At 39.8% G+C, this 17,213-nt stretch overlaps 1 protein-coding gene across 5 annotated transcripts in view; it reads right to left on the minus strand.

The window, feature by feature from the left end:
• Window positions 1–321: 321 nt before the first annotated feature.
• CAMK2D (calcium/calmodulin dependent protein kinase II delta) overlaps window positions 322–17,213 on the minus strand; it is a 129,154-nt gene continuing 112,262 nt past the window's right edge. For all 5 annotated transcript variants that reach the window (XM_054392438.1, XM_054392439.1, XM_054392436.1 and 2 more), the window contains 5 exons: window positions 8,856–8,931; window positions 8,299–8,393; window positions 6,731–6,959; window positions 3,281–3,330; window positions 322–2,726 (listed from right to left, as the gene is read on the minus strand). In XM_054392438.1, the coding sequence (XP_054248413.1) occupies window positions 3,324–3,330; window positions 6,731–6,959; window positions 8,299–8,393; window positions 8,856–8,931 (407 nt within the window). In that variant the 3' untranslated portion in view covers window positions 322–2,726; window positions 3,281–3,323. The remainder of the gene's footprint in view (window positions 2,727–3,280; window positions 3,331–6,730; window positions 6,960–8,298; window positions 8,394–8,855; window positions 8,932–17,213) is intronic.

The raw sequence follows: 17,213 nt of genomic DNA on the forward strand, positions 1-17,213 counted from the left end.
TTATGCACTCAGCATGTGAAACACAGGTAAGGCAGCTACAGAAATGTGCAAACTACTTAAACCACTTCTAGGTAGGGATCTATGAGCAAAGTCTGCCAACAAATACAGCATCAACAGTGTGCAATCAGGTCCTAAGGAGAGGCACTGAAGAACTAACCAAAAGACGAATCACCAAGGCAAACACTCAGATTTTCAAGCTCCAAGAGCAGCTCCTAAGAAACTGCATCTCTGTCTCTGCCTTAATCCAGACACCACACATATTCCAATGGGAAAATCACAGCTGAAGGGGAAATCAAAACACAAGCACAATGTCAGCAGAAATCACAAATTTATTAGTTCTTAAATATACCAATCATTTACCATTATGGCAAGAAATATGTACACTGTGTCCCATGGTAAACTGCAGTGTTCCAAAATGACAGAAGTGTAATAGTTCAGTTGTGGTGGAGAGAACAAATCACAATTTCCTCACGGCTTGGTGTGGAAGACAAACTTGGTCTACATTAATATGTCAACACCACATGCTATGTTAGGAGTGAAAAAAAAAAACCAACCCAAAACCAACCCCACCCTACACCTAATTTGTTAATTTTAAGTACATTTATGCCACTTATAGCTGCTTCACAGAAAAAAAAAAAATAAATTGATGAGGAAAAAAAAAAGAAAAAAAAAAGATGCCATTACTTTTTTTCACAGATCCCACTGGCAGGTTAATATGGCTCAACACATTTATTGTAGATGCTTATTTTAAATATATATTGTTTAAAATCATGTAGTAATTATCAGAGAAGCTTAAATCCATCTATCATACATCCACTAGTAACAACATCAACATGTTTAAGAACTGCTTTTGATTAGTAATCAACACAGAAAGGTGAAATGATACAAATTAAGAAGCTTTCCTGTTTTAAAAAATCCAGACTGCTGAGTTTGTAGATTTGTCACCACTAAAAAGGACATTGACTGAGATACCATGCACTGTACAGCGCTGCAGCAAACAGTGAGCCCTGCTGGGAACAGAACAATTAACAATGACAAAAATAACCCAGCCCTCTGGCTTTCTGCTAGGGAATTAACCTAAAAGCTTGCAAGGATGTGTTTTCACAGCCAGGTGTAAGGGAAGCAGAACCAGTCCCTGTGACACTTTGTGTCGTGAGCTGACACTGAGAGCATTCCCCACGCAGTGCACAGGCGGTGGCAGCAAGGGGTCAGGGCCACCAGGGGCTAGTAAGGCTGCAAAGATGCCGTCCTTCATCCTGTAATGCTGCGGGAGGGATTGGAGAAACCACAAGCAGACTGAGAGAGAGGAGAAACCAATCTGTGCTCAAGTGTTAAGAGTCTTACAAGAGATGTGGTGGATCCACAACATGCTTCACAGAATGAGAGGGGTTGGAAGGTTGCATAGGACAGCATCCAGGTGGGTTTGGAATGTCTCCAGAGATGGAGACTCCACCACCTCTCTGGGAAGCCCATTCCAGTGCTCCATCACCCTCAAAGTAAAGAAATTCCTCCTCATGTTCAGAAGGAACTTCCTATGTTCAAGATTGTGCCTTTTACCTCTTGTCCTGTCACTGGGCACCATAGAAAAAAGACTGGCTCCATCCTCCTGACACCCACAAAAGCTTTAATATTGATAGGCATTGATCAGGTTCCCCCTCAGTCTTCTCTAGGCTAAAAAGCCCCAAGTCTCTTTCTCCGTAAGAGAGATGTTCTAGTACCCTAATCATCTTCATAGGCCTTCTTGTTTCCAAAGAAGCAACAGCAGCAGTGGAAAGTAAACTCTTCATACTAAAGTTTTACAGCCTAATATTTCTCAAGCACATCTGGTATACAGCTTAACCAACATTTTAGAGGTTTTTAAAGCATCCTTAAAAAAATCTACAGTAAACCCTAGAAGCAATAAAAAACTTTATTCTTCCATTTTAGTCCTCAAAAACTGTCCCTCAAAGATCACTTAAATCTAAAATAATTTTCGTATTTTGGTTAATCATCCATTAGAGATTTTGACTTAATGGTAAGAAAGGAAAGAGTCAAAAGGGAAAAGAGAAGCTGCTGGCTCCCCAGGACACTGATGGTTAATTCTGAAGCGACCAAGCCAGTAAATGATGAGATTTTTCCAGTTTACACAGACTAATAAACTAAACAGCTTCAGCTGGTACAAAACCAAGATATTATCACTTCCACATTTATCAGTGATTTCGTCCACCTACGTGCTGTCATAAAAATCTGTTGTCCAGTAACGGAGCTGCCAGCAGAAATCCTGACCGTGCCTACCAGAACCAAAGCAAAATCCTGGGACTCTGGGGAAACAGAGTCAAAAAACAGTTCTTAACAAAACCAAAACAAAACAAGGTAAAATGTACTGGTTTTCTTTTAACTTTTTTTTTTTTTTAATAAACAGGATAGTTTTTAAAGTTGTCTGTCAAAACTTGGCATAAATGGAGAAAGTGACAAATGTATCCTGTGTCTACTGCTGTCCATCGACTATTTTGTCTTTTACGCCTCGTTATCCTCTATTTGCATGGAACATCACCTTCATCGAAATGTTAACAGTGTACAGATGGAATATACAGCAACATGGTGCATCACAAAATGTGTTACATGAAGAACCTTCACAACTTCATGCACTCAGAAACATGCATGAAGAGAACGGGATGGCCAAGATGGTATTCAACCGGGTGCGTTGGGTACAGAAAACACAAGAGCGGCACCGCTGATATTTTTAGCTAGGAGGAAGGAGAAAAAAAAAAACAAACAAAAAAACAACAGATTGACATTACTAAAGTAACATCACCACCAGATTACAATACATGCTCAAGTGTTAGCCAATACGATTTAAAACAAAATCTTCTTGAGATCATTTAGCACAACACTGTGAAGAAAACCAAAGGAAAAGAAAACCCCAAACGCTCAGGCAAAGCATTCTTTTATTTTTCAAACCACTTTACAGACATTTTCCATCTTTACAACATGCCAGAGAGGCTGTTAAAATGAAAAAGGAAACTGAGGCAGAGAGCCAGAGCTCCTTAACCCATTTCTTAAAGGAAAGAGGGCAGAATTCAGAGGGAAGTCTCCGAGTTTAACTTACTTCCTCAGCACGTACATTACAGACACTGCCACGGACTGAGATTCTCATACAAAAACTGAACCAAGTACAGGGAGGAATCAGGTGTCATTTACATGCAAGACATGCGAGAGCCGTATGCAAAGAGAAAACCAAAGAAAAGGAATGTGTAAGCAAGTAGTTAACTAACTCAGCTTAGAACAGCGGTTGTATTACCGTAGCATCTAGGGGCCGAAGTCATGACTGGGATCCCGCTGTGCTAGGCACTGTACAAACACAGAACAAACTCTTTACTGAAGTCCTTGTGCTGTTTGGTGTTTTACTCAAGCAAGTATAAGAAGGTGCAAGGTGTGACAAGTGAGAGAATATAAAAGCCTGGGAACCTCAAGTCTGAATTTAGGTCTGGGAATCAGTTTTAGGTCCAATAGCCCTTTGACTGCCTGCATCATGCAGGTCCACTCTGTGTATATGCAGACACAGTTCTGCAGACACATCAGCACAACTTCTTAAAAACATGGAATATAGAAAAATTTCCTGCCATCAGTCAGATCACTCAGAGAAAAACAATGGACAAGCTGGAAACCAAGGTTTGTCTTGTCTGACTCACAGCAAAAACTACAAATAACATTTGTTTATAAACTAAACCTACATTTGTGCTCATACTCTTCCAAGTAAATTATCTGCTTTAAGGAAACATTTCCATATTCTTGTAGCTGCCAAAGAGCTCAGTTCTGTCATTAGATTTATGCATACTTCTTGCTGTAGTCCTGAAAACACGTAAGGGACTGTGCTTGCAACAACTGCTGTGACATCAGCTAGGACACAGTGCTTGCAAAAGCAGATCACAGCTCTTGGTGCTTCTGCAAGCTTATTGGATTTGAAATTCTTCTTCAGACTTGACATGTAAAATACTTTTTATTATGGAAGTGCCATTATTACCTATTGTGTATTCTCCATCATTAAATAAACATTTAGAAATAGTTGAAAAAGAAAAGAAGAATAATTCAGAACAGTATTTTAATTCAAGTTTTTCTGTAGCTTTCCAAAATGGAGTTACTGCTACACTGCTGCTCTGACTGGGAAAAGTGAAGTTTAAGGTAGCCTAAAAAGATGTTCAGGACGGATTATAGAAGGTGCTAGATGGGAATCTACCCCTTAAATTGGAGCAGATGGAAATTAGAGAAAGAAGGTGTAGAATAAGTGAAATAAAAATGACAGTACCTGGGCTGAGAGGGGAACTATTAGCCTAGAGGAGACTCACTAGTCTTTGCCAATGACCTGAGCACAAGCAGGAGTGATCTCAGGTGGTACACTTACACTTCGGTGGAAGGCACTATAAATACAAAGGAAAACAGGAGTATTGTGCAAGAAGAACAAGATAACCTTGAGGGCTGGGTAATCCAGAAATGTCACAGGTAATAACAGAAGCACAAAGCTGCACACAGCACGAGTCCTTGCTTGGAAATGGCAGTTGAGGATAAATAGGTGGCTGTCTTAGATGATCTTCTGAGGCGATACAGTTGACAAAACTGCCAAACTTGTGCCAGAAGATAGTAGGTGTGGCATTCTCCACAAGGAAAAGAACAACATTGTGAAGTTAAATAAAGCCCTGGCCACAACTCCACACAGTGTTTTAGAAGAACTCAGGCTAATGAAATAACAAACCTCAAACTAAAAAAGACAATGAAAAGCTATTAAGGTAGCCAAGCAAATGGAGAGTCTATCAAGAAAAAGCCAACCAAGTTAGCATTGTTTATTTACCCTATGAAAATAGAAGGTGGGAAGTGATCTACTCAGCCTTTATACAGAACATTCCATGTCTGCATGCCTATCTCCACTACAGAGCAACGATGAAGGAAGAATAATCAAGGATACACTGAATACAACTAAACTTTAGAATGGAAAGTAAAGTTTCTAACCATCAGATCAATGAAGTTTTAGACTGTGATATCATCAAGTCCATAAAATGATTTTTTGTTTTTAGGATTCTTTCCTATAAATATGGTTAGGTTAAAAAAATAATTTACATCCTCTCTGCCCCCAAACTTCTCTGAAAAAAAAGAGAGAGATAAAAAAACTCCGAAACCTAAAGAAAAGATTAAATGATTCTCTAGCCTAACTCATGTCATTGTGATATAAACACTTAGTGCCCAGGATGCAGGTGTCAAGGTGAAGCTTTCACTTATTCTTTCACTTATGCCTTCTGGCTCTACACATATTCAGGGCAGATCCCTTGACACAATTCTCCTTTAGGAAAACACCAAAAATGTACATAACACTGCATTCCAAGGAAATGCAAGTTCTCTTTCAATATTATCTCTTTAAACACTGGCAGCGCAGCTGGAATGTGAAATACAACAGATATGTGACATGGTTCCTGCTCCTGTTGGCTTCACATTTTTAAATAAAATTCATTAGGTATCACTAGAAAATGGAATTATTTTTTCCTAAAAATAATAAAAAAAAAAATCTTAAAATATTAGACAATTCATCCCCTCTGATGTTTAACACTTCATTCTATCATGTCCTTTACTGCAGCAAGTATTATTTCACGGGGGAGAATAACGTTGCAGGATGTAAAATATGATGGAGCTCAGAGGATGAAATCTAAGCTCTTATCATCCACACCAGGAAATTCAGCCAGTATCCATGTTAAGACATCTCACAGAAATGTAATTCTGTCCTATATAGAGGGCTTGCACCTGATTAAATGAAGCCTATACCAGTGCTGTCCAATTTGGAGAGAGCCTAACCTAGGCAAGAAGTCAGTGAGGTTCGGCTCTGAGGGTTATAGCAGCATTAGTGAAGGCTGCAAGCAGAAGAAAAGCAAAGGACTTGAGGAGAGCCTTCTGAAGAAGCTGTGACTCTTCATCTTGTTATTGCAACTATGGGTGTACTTTAAATCAACACTGCTGAAAATCTGGCTCCAGGAATTCAGGTTTGCTTGTGGTGAGTCACGGCATGACTCTGAGGGTATGAGAGTGCAGGCAGAGATGCACCAATGAACAAGAGAAAAATGATGAGAAGAGAGAGAGGCGGATTCACACAGAAACTGTAACTATCAGTGACTATTCAGCAGTTAAGAGAGCATGGGAAAAGAGGTAAGAATGTGATAGGTACTTGTATAACTTAATTTACAACGTAAACTGGCTCAAAACCAACCTACAGTGAACATAACGAGGCCTGAGTAAGTAGAAGTGGCTGGAAATCACAAGAAGTATTACTCAACCTTTCATTTCTCAGAGCAGTGACACTTTTACCTACTGGTCAGCTCTAACAGTTCCATGTAACCTATTGCTTTTTATTTGTTCAGGGTTTCCTGATAGAATCTTTTTCAGGTTTTCCAATCTTATTGTGTGACCTGTATCAAGCCTTCTCTACGTGAAAAATATTTCTCTGCTCTCCAAGCTGTCAGTTCAGGGACTGAGTTGGATCAGTGGGCATCACAGTCAAAAACAACAACAACAACAAAACAAAAGCATCATTAAAAAAAGAATTGCACCAATACTATCTGCACACTACTGAATATAATACACACTGCAAAAATGACCACAAGAAATTACACTTTCAAGAGAACGGTTTTGTAGTTTTTAAGGCCAAAAGCAGCTATTTGACTATCTGGTCTGACCTATGTAGTTTAAGCTCGTGGTCTGAATTGTTTCTTACTTGATAGGAACTGTTGGTGACCCTGAACGGTGAAAATGAACGTTCTGCCACTTGCCGTCGCGGCGGTGCCAGACCCGTGTCTCCTCTGACTGCATAGTCTTTGGCATCCCGCTGCCGTCCATGTACTGCGTCAGCCGGATGTAGGCGATGCAGGCAGCGTCCTCACCCACCAGGTGGACGTGAGGGTTGAGGATAATGGTGTGGATTGGCTTGTTACTTTTGGATAAAGCTAGAAACAAACACACACACACACAGAGGAGAAATTACATTTTCTCCAGGCAAGACAAAATTACTCATAGAATCATAGAAGGCTAGGGGTTGGAAAGGACCTCTGGAGATCATACAGTCCAAGCCCCTGCAAAGCAGGAACCGCTTAGGGCTAACTTTGCTTTTGTACAGAACAAGAATCTCAAGATTAGGAGACACAAAGCACTAATTAGGTCTTTGCTGATAATCATGATTGACATCTAGCTCAAGTACATTGTAGAAATGAGTGCAGACACAGAATGAAGCATGTGTTCACCTTTCCTATAAGAAAACCAATCAAATGTTCAATAGTACAGATTATTTCACAGAATCACCATTCTGGGGCAGGAAGGGACTTGAAAGATCACCAAATCCCTTGCCAGAACAGATCACCCAGGGCAGGTCACTCACAACACTGTCTCTGATGTCTAGTGACATTTGTACATAATATTTTCAGTAAAAAGAATTCAGTTTTTAACTTAATCTTATGACATATTTAACCAAGTGCTGTGATCTATGAAAACTAAAAAGCAGCAGTAAAGAAAGGAAACATTTTTAAGGAAAAATATGGAAAAAGCTGGTTTTGAGATGAAAGAATTTGGGAATATGATAACCTTATTTTATGGTTGTATACATTACATGACACTCCAATCTTTATTAAATACATTCAAGGAGTAATTCTTCTTTCTTATAGCTGACACGATTGCAGTATATATTATAGATATTGATATTTATAATATATCCACACACAGAGCAGTGGAGACTGACTAGGCTGCCTTCCCCAGTGCATCACTCAAGTGCTATCAGCTGCAATCACTGTAATCACACGATTCAGTGACCTTTCTTTTAAGTACACTCAGAGCATGAGCATACATCATCTTCTGAACAAAAAAAAACCTGCCAAAGAAGGCCTCACAAGTCAATGGTACTACATGTAGGAATGTTTACTTGTAACTGAAAACCCCAGGGTATTTTTTATGCCTCACATCATTATTTAAGCAACATTTCATTATAGTACTTTCTCCAATGGAAAAAATACAAGTATGAGAATTACTCATCTATGGTTTGTTTTTTGTCTTATACATCTTGACTTTCTCTTTGCAAATAACTGAAGCTTTCCTCTGCTATCCAGGACACCCTATGATATCTAAACAAGCACAGCAGAAACAGATAGAAAAAGACATAGGACAAAACTCCGAAGAAAAGTATACTCCTTTCTCCCACCCAAATCAATGAACTCCCAAGCCAAAATGCTAAGGAGACCAGAGAAACAGTTTGAGGGAACAGATGAAGATTCACAGTGACGATGAAGTAATGTTTACCATTTTCAAAGTAAAACCGATGGAAGTCCATCCCTTCTACTAGATTACCCAAAGCTTCAGGTTCAAAAGATGTAAGGCCTGGATCACAGATTTTTCTGTGGGAAAGAAGAAATTCTGAAATAAACAATGCAGCTATGTAACACAACTCTGCAGAGATGACCTTCCAAATGTTTCCTTTATTCCCATTGGGCTCATGACTTACCTATGCCATCACGCTGCAAATGAGCAGAACCTAAACGGGGACAAGTACTGGAGTTGTGGTGTCACCTCAGTTAGTAATTTTGGCAGCTTACTTTAGGTAGACCAGATCTCATGAAATCATCTTCTGACTGCCAAAGAAGACCTCCTAAGTCAACAGTGTCACATCTAGGAATTTTTACTGTTGACTCTGTGCAATCCAAAGGGTATTTTTTCACCTCCCACATCATTATTTCAATGAGATATTTTTATTATATTTTTTGAACTGACAAACACACTGATATCTCAACATCTATATTGACATGCAGGGTGTCAAACACATCAACTCTCCTCACGCCTCCCGAAATAAGAGAACTTACGTGTAAGCTTCAAAGTCCCCATTGTTGATAGCTTCAATCAACTGCTCGGTAACCTTGATAATCTCCTGCTTACGAGCTAGAGAGAGACACAAACACAACTCTTAAAACGGAAGGCAAAGTGGAAGGAGCCAGCTGAAGGGCTGTCACAACAGCTGTAACAAAGGCATCCTGTCATTCCTCAGCTGCACAAGGGCCATTTCTCTTCCTTCTCTGAGCCCAAAGGCTTGTATTGCTGCTTTACACTGGTTTGGCTTCAGTGTACTCCTGTATTCATGAGGAATTTAAATATGGCAAGATCAGTCCTCTTTCCTGGAATGCTTCTAATTGTCTTTCCTTCACTGAAGGATCTGCTGATTAAAATGCAAAACTAAACCATACCTCAGCTCTCAGCTCCAAATGAAAGGAAACTGTTGATTGTTTGACAAGTCATGCTCATGTTTCACATACACACAGGGCCTTTCCCTTTTAAGAGTCTGACATCCACCCTTGAAGTATTGATGTTTGGTTGTAAAATGCTTAACTCATCTCTATTACCACAAACCTCAAGTAGATCATATTGCAGTACATCTAGTACTATTACTAAGTGCTAAACACTACCAGAAGTACAATCCATTGCAAACAATAAGCAGAACAGGTATTTCTCTTAAGACTATTCAAACTCAAGCAGTGTTTGCATTTGCCTCAAAGGCAAACATGTGTGGAACAGTTTCTCCTTTATCCACTAGTCAAGAAAGAAGGCCACAGCTCAGTGTTGGTTCATTTGATAGAGGTTACACTAAACCAGGGCAGAGTAAAACAAGTTCCTAATTATTACCAGTATCTAACTCTAAGAGGGCAAGATGGAAAATCTGACTTCACTTTGAAAACTGAATTCTCTCTTAGTTCAACCTCATACTGATGAAGCTCATCCAGACCTGCACTGCTCTCAAATCCACAGTTTTGTGGGTTTAATGCTAAATGGGTAAAGAAGGCAGATTTTACTGCTACATTTGCAAAGTTTTAACTTACATTCAACTTCTTATTAAACCTCAGAAATCAGTTTGGAAGACTAAGCTCGAAATAACAAGAAATGCAAGAAAGCAGACTGTAGTAGCTCTCTTGTTCAAGCAACGATTGCAATTCCCCTGCACACTCCCACATGTGGACTAAACTGTTCACACACACAAATATGCTTGGAATGTTAAAATCAAAGTACTGAGAGAGCTCATTCTTCTTCAGAAAGAAAATGTTGGGGGGCATAGGAAGAATGCAAGTTTCCAGTGCTGTACTGCAAGAACTGGCTTTGTAGTGTTAAAGAACCTTTTCTTTTCTTTTATGCTCTACCATCATTTTTTTTTAAGTGCAAACCTAATATATTCAGATAAAAAGCACCAAAAAGAAACCAGCAAGAATAGAAATGATGGAGAAAGAAGTGGATATAAAGGTCCAGCAAGGCTTTTTATAAGTAGTTCTTGACTATGAGATAGCATGATGGGTCAGAATATTTCAAGTAAGAATTGCCTTATTTTTCACAAAGGTTGTGGATAGAACAAGGAATTTCAATGAAGAGATGTTTTGACTGCAGATCAGCAGGGTTTAAATGACATAGATCAAACTGTGGCCATAGTATGGCACTGTCAGCACAGGCCAAGTGGTAGGGTGAGAGAAAGCTGGAAAGACCGGAATATGCAGACACCATGCAGAGAGGAAATCACAAGTTCTGCATGCCACATCTCATATACATACAACTAAACTAAAGGATTTGATTAAATAACCTGGAAACACATTCCAATCAGAGACTAGGAAATTACCAACTATTCAATTAGAGTGTGGAAAATGAGGCAAAAAATCTCTGATGAGCTGCTTCATAATCAAGAGATCATGTTGTTGGTAATGCAAGCAATGCAACCTACATCAGTATTTTTGTTCCCAAAATAATTATTTAAAACACATTCTGCTTCTTTCAGATACTGGAATATCTTTCTACTATTATCAATACTCTAGGTGATTGATTGTATAATTACTATCCTGGAATGGTTATTAATTACCCCCACTGATCTTACAGAAGTAGAACTAGACTTTTTAATTGTTCTTTGACATATTCCTTTTAACACAAATGTTCCTAGGAACAGCCCTGATGCTAGCAAAGTATAAAAGCAGTATTTTTGGTCTTTCAGAAAGTAGCTTAATAAGTGCAGCTCAGACAGCACTTGCCACAGGGCCTGTGAAATCCACAGCAAAGACAAATGACCTTCATCTTTCCAGTTGTGGAACTGCATACCCCTTACCCTGTTTGCTCTGAAAGAGAGAGTGATGAAATCCTTGCTACGCAGTAAAGCACCTTCCCAGGAGAATGAAGTGGCCTGTTCACAGATTACCAGATGAATTTGAGATCACTAAAGTGATTCTGTTTCTTACTTTCTTGCATGTTTCTCAAGGAGAAAACCCTTAGAACTTTGCAACTTGATGCTCTTAACTATGCATCTTCATGGACATCAGTCTGGATTAATCTCACACCATTCTGGACATGTGTAAGTGTGGACAAGTGAGTTTATTCCCTCAACTCCCCTCCCTCACAGTTGATGGAGAGAAACAGGCACTTTCAGGGCACAATTCATCATAGCCTAAAATAGCTATTTAAGACAAGAGTGACTCATCTGACCTATTTGCCTTGACTACAGGAGTCTAGACAACTAGCTCAAATATAGATATCTACGTGGTAGAGGATGCCTACATCTGGGGAGACAAATCCTACCCACTGTGCTACCATTTTAAAACAGTACAGTCCTTAGCAAGGCAACACTGGAGTGCTACAACTGAATGGCACAGTATGGGGGAACCTAGCTTCATTTGTGTCTGAACATCATCTCAACAAAGAGCACTCAGATGGAAAGCATACAGCCACTCAGGCAATTGTCATACTCCGACAATAACCAAAGTTTGAAAAGAAAGAGACTAGGAATTGTATCATGTGTTCATAGTGAACTCTGGCTATGTGGATGTACCAGATGTCAATCAACTTGAGTGTCTTTCACCTTCCTGAAAACCTGTGAGCCTACTGCTTGCTTAATACAAAAAAGATTAAGTAATTGCATAAGCAGGCAAATAACTGGAAAATTATCCCACTGCTTTCCCCAGCCCCGTACTAAGAAAAAAAATAATCAAACAAACTGAATGCATCTCCTGTCTAAACCTTTATCACAATGTGATGTTAATCAACTTGTCATATGACCTACATTCTTTTTATTCATATGGAATTATTTCTAAAGATGCTCTCTTCCTGGGAGCTACCACACAACTAGACTATAATTTAGACTGTGTGGCAAACATTGGCAAACGTTTATTTTTTAATGACAAATCACCCACAGTCTCGGAATAAACCTTTATCACAGTCCATGCACTTACAAGATACTGCACTATGGCTTCTCAAATTGTTACATTAATCATGGAATCTGGCTGCTGTCTCAAGAAATGATGTTTGAAGTCATGCTAACTGCAACATCAACAAGCTTTGCTGCTGTGCACACATTTACTTGGACCATGCTCCCACCTGATCACTCTACGTAAATTCAGAGAGATGATCTTGTTGTCCACTGGTGTTACCAAGAATAACCCTCTATTCTACACCTCTTTCCTTTTAAATATGCTTTAGAAAGCAATGAGATGTGTTGGGATAATAATAATAGTAATAATCTTGAAGCAGTAATTCTAAGAAATGGGGCATTTCCCCTTTTTACTCAGAGGAAAACTGCATTACCTTTATAAATACCTCAAGCACCTGGGGCTGAAATGGAGATGTTTTTCTCCAGGATTTACTTCAAATATATCTTAATCCTTCCTCAACTTGTCTCTTCTCAACACACCACACTGAGATCACCTTTTCCCCTTGGCTGTGACAGCAGATTAAACCCCATCAAGTTTACCAGCTAAGAAATGAATACTCTTCTTGTTTACAATTAGAAAGTATACTGATAATTATAATAATTGCTACTTAACAACAAGCAGAGAGCGAATCTAGTTTCACACTACACAGAGCTAACACTGCAGACTCCTTTGGTTTGCACCTTTTTGCCACTGTGCTGTCACAGTAAATAGCTGTCAGGTATGGCTATTCATCCAGCTCATCTTTGGAGACCTTCGATATAAAGAAACTGCTCCTGCCTCTGACCACCTCCCCTCCCACCCTAACTCTGTAGTCTGACTCCATCATATAGTTGATTTTTTTTTCTTCTATAGTCTCAAATTCACAAAAACACTGACTTGAGTGCTTCTGTGATGCCTATAGCAAAGTCTCCAGCAAAGCCCAGGAACTCTCATACCTACCACACACTGGGCAAGCCCAGTAACTCCCATATAGTTCACCAAAAATCTCTCAGCAATATGAGCTTTCACTGAGTTTTCAAAATACTGCTCACTGCTAGTGAAAATACTTCACTGCTCTAGCTGCTTGTAGCAGTACACAAGCTACTAACAGAAAGCCTTTTTGCTCTCAAATTTAAATGGCTGGAATTGCTCACCCTAAAGATTCCCTTTACAGCTAACTGGTGGCTAATCATCACAGATCTCCTAAAGCACTAAACTTCTCAGTTGTCAGTGATCCATCCTGCAAGCTAACAGCTGTCAAGGCAGCTTTAAGGTTGGTTTATCAATGGTGATGATAAAAAAAAAGTAACTTGAGGAAATACATAAACATGCAGGTAACTAATCTGGAGACCCCATCCAGGATCCAAGCCAAGGCTGAGTGGCACCTGTCTCCAAGTTGAAAATGACTGCAAAGGTACCTCTGCAAGATACCACTTTCTGAAGTCCAAGCCTGAAGCTACTATTGCAGCTGATGATACTATTTTTACAATTAATAAAATCTGCCCAATAAATATCTAAAAAATACACTCCATACATTTGTAAACCCTGAGACAAGGTCATTGGACAGATTGGACAGATCACAGTATTGACCTTTTTTGTGCTGCTGTCAGAAGCTGGGGAGGGAGGAGGAGGAGAGCACAAAAGAGATCATCTGGAGAGATGAGTCTCTCAACTTACACAGTACAGAGGAAGGAGTGGAGTGGAAATGCTCAGACTCAAGCGAGTGACTCTCTGAGTTTGCATTTTTCGTGAGCTTGCCCGCGGAATTGATGGAAAGAAACACAACATATGAACAAACAAAGATGGCCAGGTAGAGTGTGACCAGAATCCGCAGCAGGCACTGGCAGCAGGAGCGGCCGCTGGGGCACGGCAAGGCTGGTGACCAGTGAGGTGAAGAAGCAATGGAAGAGGAGGAGTGGTGTGTGGAACATAACCTCTCCATGTCACCCTCCTTTTTGAGAGCTGTATGAGGGTCAAAAAGGTGTGAAGAAAGGAAAAGGGAAGGCCAAAAGAAAAACAACCATAATTTAATTGCAAGCAACAAGAACTTAAAAAAAAAAATAAATCTTTGAGCACACAAACAATGTCAGTGATGTACTTTGGGGAGGTCATGTGGGTGCAAAAGAACAGTTGTGAAGGCCATAGCCATAAATGACTCTGTTCAGATGCCAGTGTAGACTTATCCCTCTATCTGAGATAATTTGAAACAGGGGGTTTCCATTTTTTCTTAGAAATATGAAGTTTTTTCTTCAAGACAGTATGTTCCAAATGGATTGGTTTAAATTGGTTTCTTTCAACTGCTAAATAAAGCCAAGAGGTATACAATGAAATAAATGATTAAAATAAATGAGAAGGCCTGCTTCCTGAATGGTTCATGTTCTAGGCAATGGATCTGACAGATTAAGTAGCCAGAATTCACTTAGTCTGTAAGTGCCTTAACAACTCAGCAATTTTCCTCATCAGGAATCATCGTTCTTCTCAGTGCTTTCATTAATTCATTTCCAGGGGCAAAAAAAATACCCTGAGAAACCCAGACTTCCTGACCACAAGTCAGCTTTAAAAAAAGCCTGTGTGCACTGCTGGCAAAAATAATGATGGCATTCTACAGCATTGCTGAAAAAAATGTATCAATCCCTCATCAAAGAGCTGCTGCCAAAGAGTTCCAGTCTCATTACTGCAGGAAGGAGAAATCCCACAAACAATTCCAGAAGGTGGCACTGCCTATGGTCTAGCTTTTGGTATGTTCTTTCTGTCTGCTCTTGTCCTTCTATTCAGGAAGGATCACCATGGGATCTGCCCATAATTGATGAGTAATGTCAGAAACTTAAGTTAGCAAGAAATCTGAACTACAGCTTCAAGTCATTTCAGACTCAAATTCTAGAATTAGGTTATTCTCTGAATTATTAAAGTTCACTGTTGTTTGCCAAGCATTGCAAAAGAAAGATGGTACCATCCCAGAAGATGTAAATGCATACATAAGGAAGCCAAAGTTACAGACCCTAAGAGTTTCAGCAACTAACAATGATTTTACTGTCTTCAAGCTAAAATACCTGTCTTCAAGAGTGAAAACAGCGTGAGATCCTGACATGAGAGAATACTCTATGCATTATCTGGCAGATCAGAGGTAAAGAATCTGTTCTTGAAGGCACATTTGTGAAAGCTAAGACTTCTTTTTTAATTGCTGCCTTTCTTAATGAATCATAACATTTGTCATACTTTGTACAGACATGTATGTGCACACACACTCCCACAGGGCACATGTAACCACAGCTGTGCTGCAGAAACAGACTCACATGATCCCCACAACTTTAAAGAGTTAAATCAATAAAAACCATGAAAATCACATGATGTAGGGATGAATGTTTGAAAAAGGTGTGGGCTGGTAGCCTGCACAAAGGAAGGAACCCTGTACCTGCTTGTGCAATCTATGCAGGATCTTGGAATAACGAAAGGAGGAATCAAGTCTGCAGAGAAGAGTCACTCTCTGTGAGGTGTGGGTCACACTGCAGTACCACAGAACATGCTAACACTGCTTTTGTTACAGAGTGGCTTCCCTATTCCGACTCTCATTCTCAGGAAGGAGTCTTTTCCCATCTTGTCTCTTCCCTCCATGCTGTGAAGAAAAGCAGTAAGATTTTGCTGGAAAAGATCCCTCTAGATCTCAAATTTGGTGACAAAGCATCATCTTGAGCACATGCCCAAAGACCCAGAGAGTAATTTGAGGCAACTTTCTCTGCTACCTCTGAAATCCATTCCTCCCTCTACCAGTATTGTATCTCCTGCTGACACCAGTAGCTCTTCCTGACAAGAGAACAGCTTTCTCTCTATTGTCCTAGACAATCTAAGTCCAGAAGTCAAGTCCGGTGTAGGGGAAAAATCTCTTTCCTAACTGTCTTGCTAAAGCATGAAGCCTGAGCTTATAAGAGCTGTCAGGGACTGCCTATTCCCCGAATCATTTCAGAAATTAGACCCTCAGGGTATTGTTACCTTTAATTTATAACAAAACAATCTGAAAAGCAGCCTCCAGTGGAAGTGTGAGAGAAATAATAAAAAGTGGAAACCAAGCAATCTTGCCAGCAATTAAATAGCAGGGAGGTTGTAGGGTTTTTTTTCTAAATAAACAGAAAATGAAATCCCTATACACTGGAATAAAATGTGCACCAGAGACTGGTGAAGAGGCAGTGGTACCGCTGTGTCCGAGGCCATAGACCTGCTCCTGAAACAGCTCTATCGGTGGATGAGGTTCTTATGATCATCCCAGATGTTAGCAGTCCAAACTGTCATTCTTGGTGGGGAGAAAGCATCCTGCCTTCCCACCAAAGCAGGGAAAAAGCAATACCACATATTTCTGCAAGCTGAACACTACAGCAAATGGAAGGACACAAACAGTATCTTTTCTCCCAGACCTGCGGTTACTGTAAGATCCTCTTCTCTGTTTTGGAAATGAAGCACCTTGTGGTCACCAGCCTGCTCTTATCTATGATACTACAAAATCTGGTAAAAGAACTAGGCAAAACTTTTTTATTGCTGCTTTGCTTACAACTGTGTCCCTCAGACACAATTCTGTGTGCTAAGCTTCAGAGGGTATAAAAATCATCACAAAGAGGCCCTGTAATTACATTGTTCATTTAATGAGGTTAGTTGCTAAAGTAGATATAAAGGGAAGAAACACCAAGTATTATGAATGAAGGTGAATTACACTGCACTTTCTTCTGCATCAGCTGCAAGTACCTGTAATTGTTCTCCAAGCCATTACTGTGCATTCACTCAAACTGCTGTCACTAGATTGTTGTTGGGAGTGAGTGAGCTGTGGCTGTTATTGCACCCAAGACTTTGTTCAAGTGGAGGTGAAATGATTCACCAGAACTCTGAGAACAAAGCCTTAGCATCAAGTAGAGCCAAGTGCAGCTCATACACCGCTGTAAGTCATCACTTAGAGCTGCATCACTACTAGCAATAGACAGAAAATCTTCTCTCCATGGAGGGAACACAAACTATGCAAAAGCAGAGAGAATT

This window comes from Indicator indicator, chromosome 25, assembly GCF_027791375.1.
Source record: "Indicator indicator isolate 239-I01 chromosome 25, UM_Iind_1.1, whole genome shotgun sequence".
Classification (NCBI taxonomy): domain Eukaryota; kingdom Metazoa; phylum Chordata; class Aves; order Piciformes; family Indicatoridae; genus Indicator; species Indicator indicator.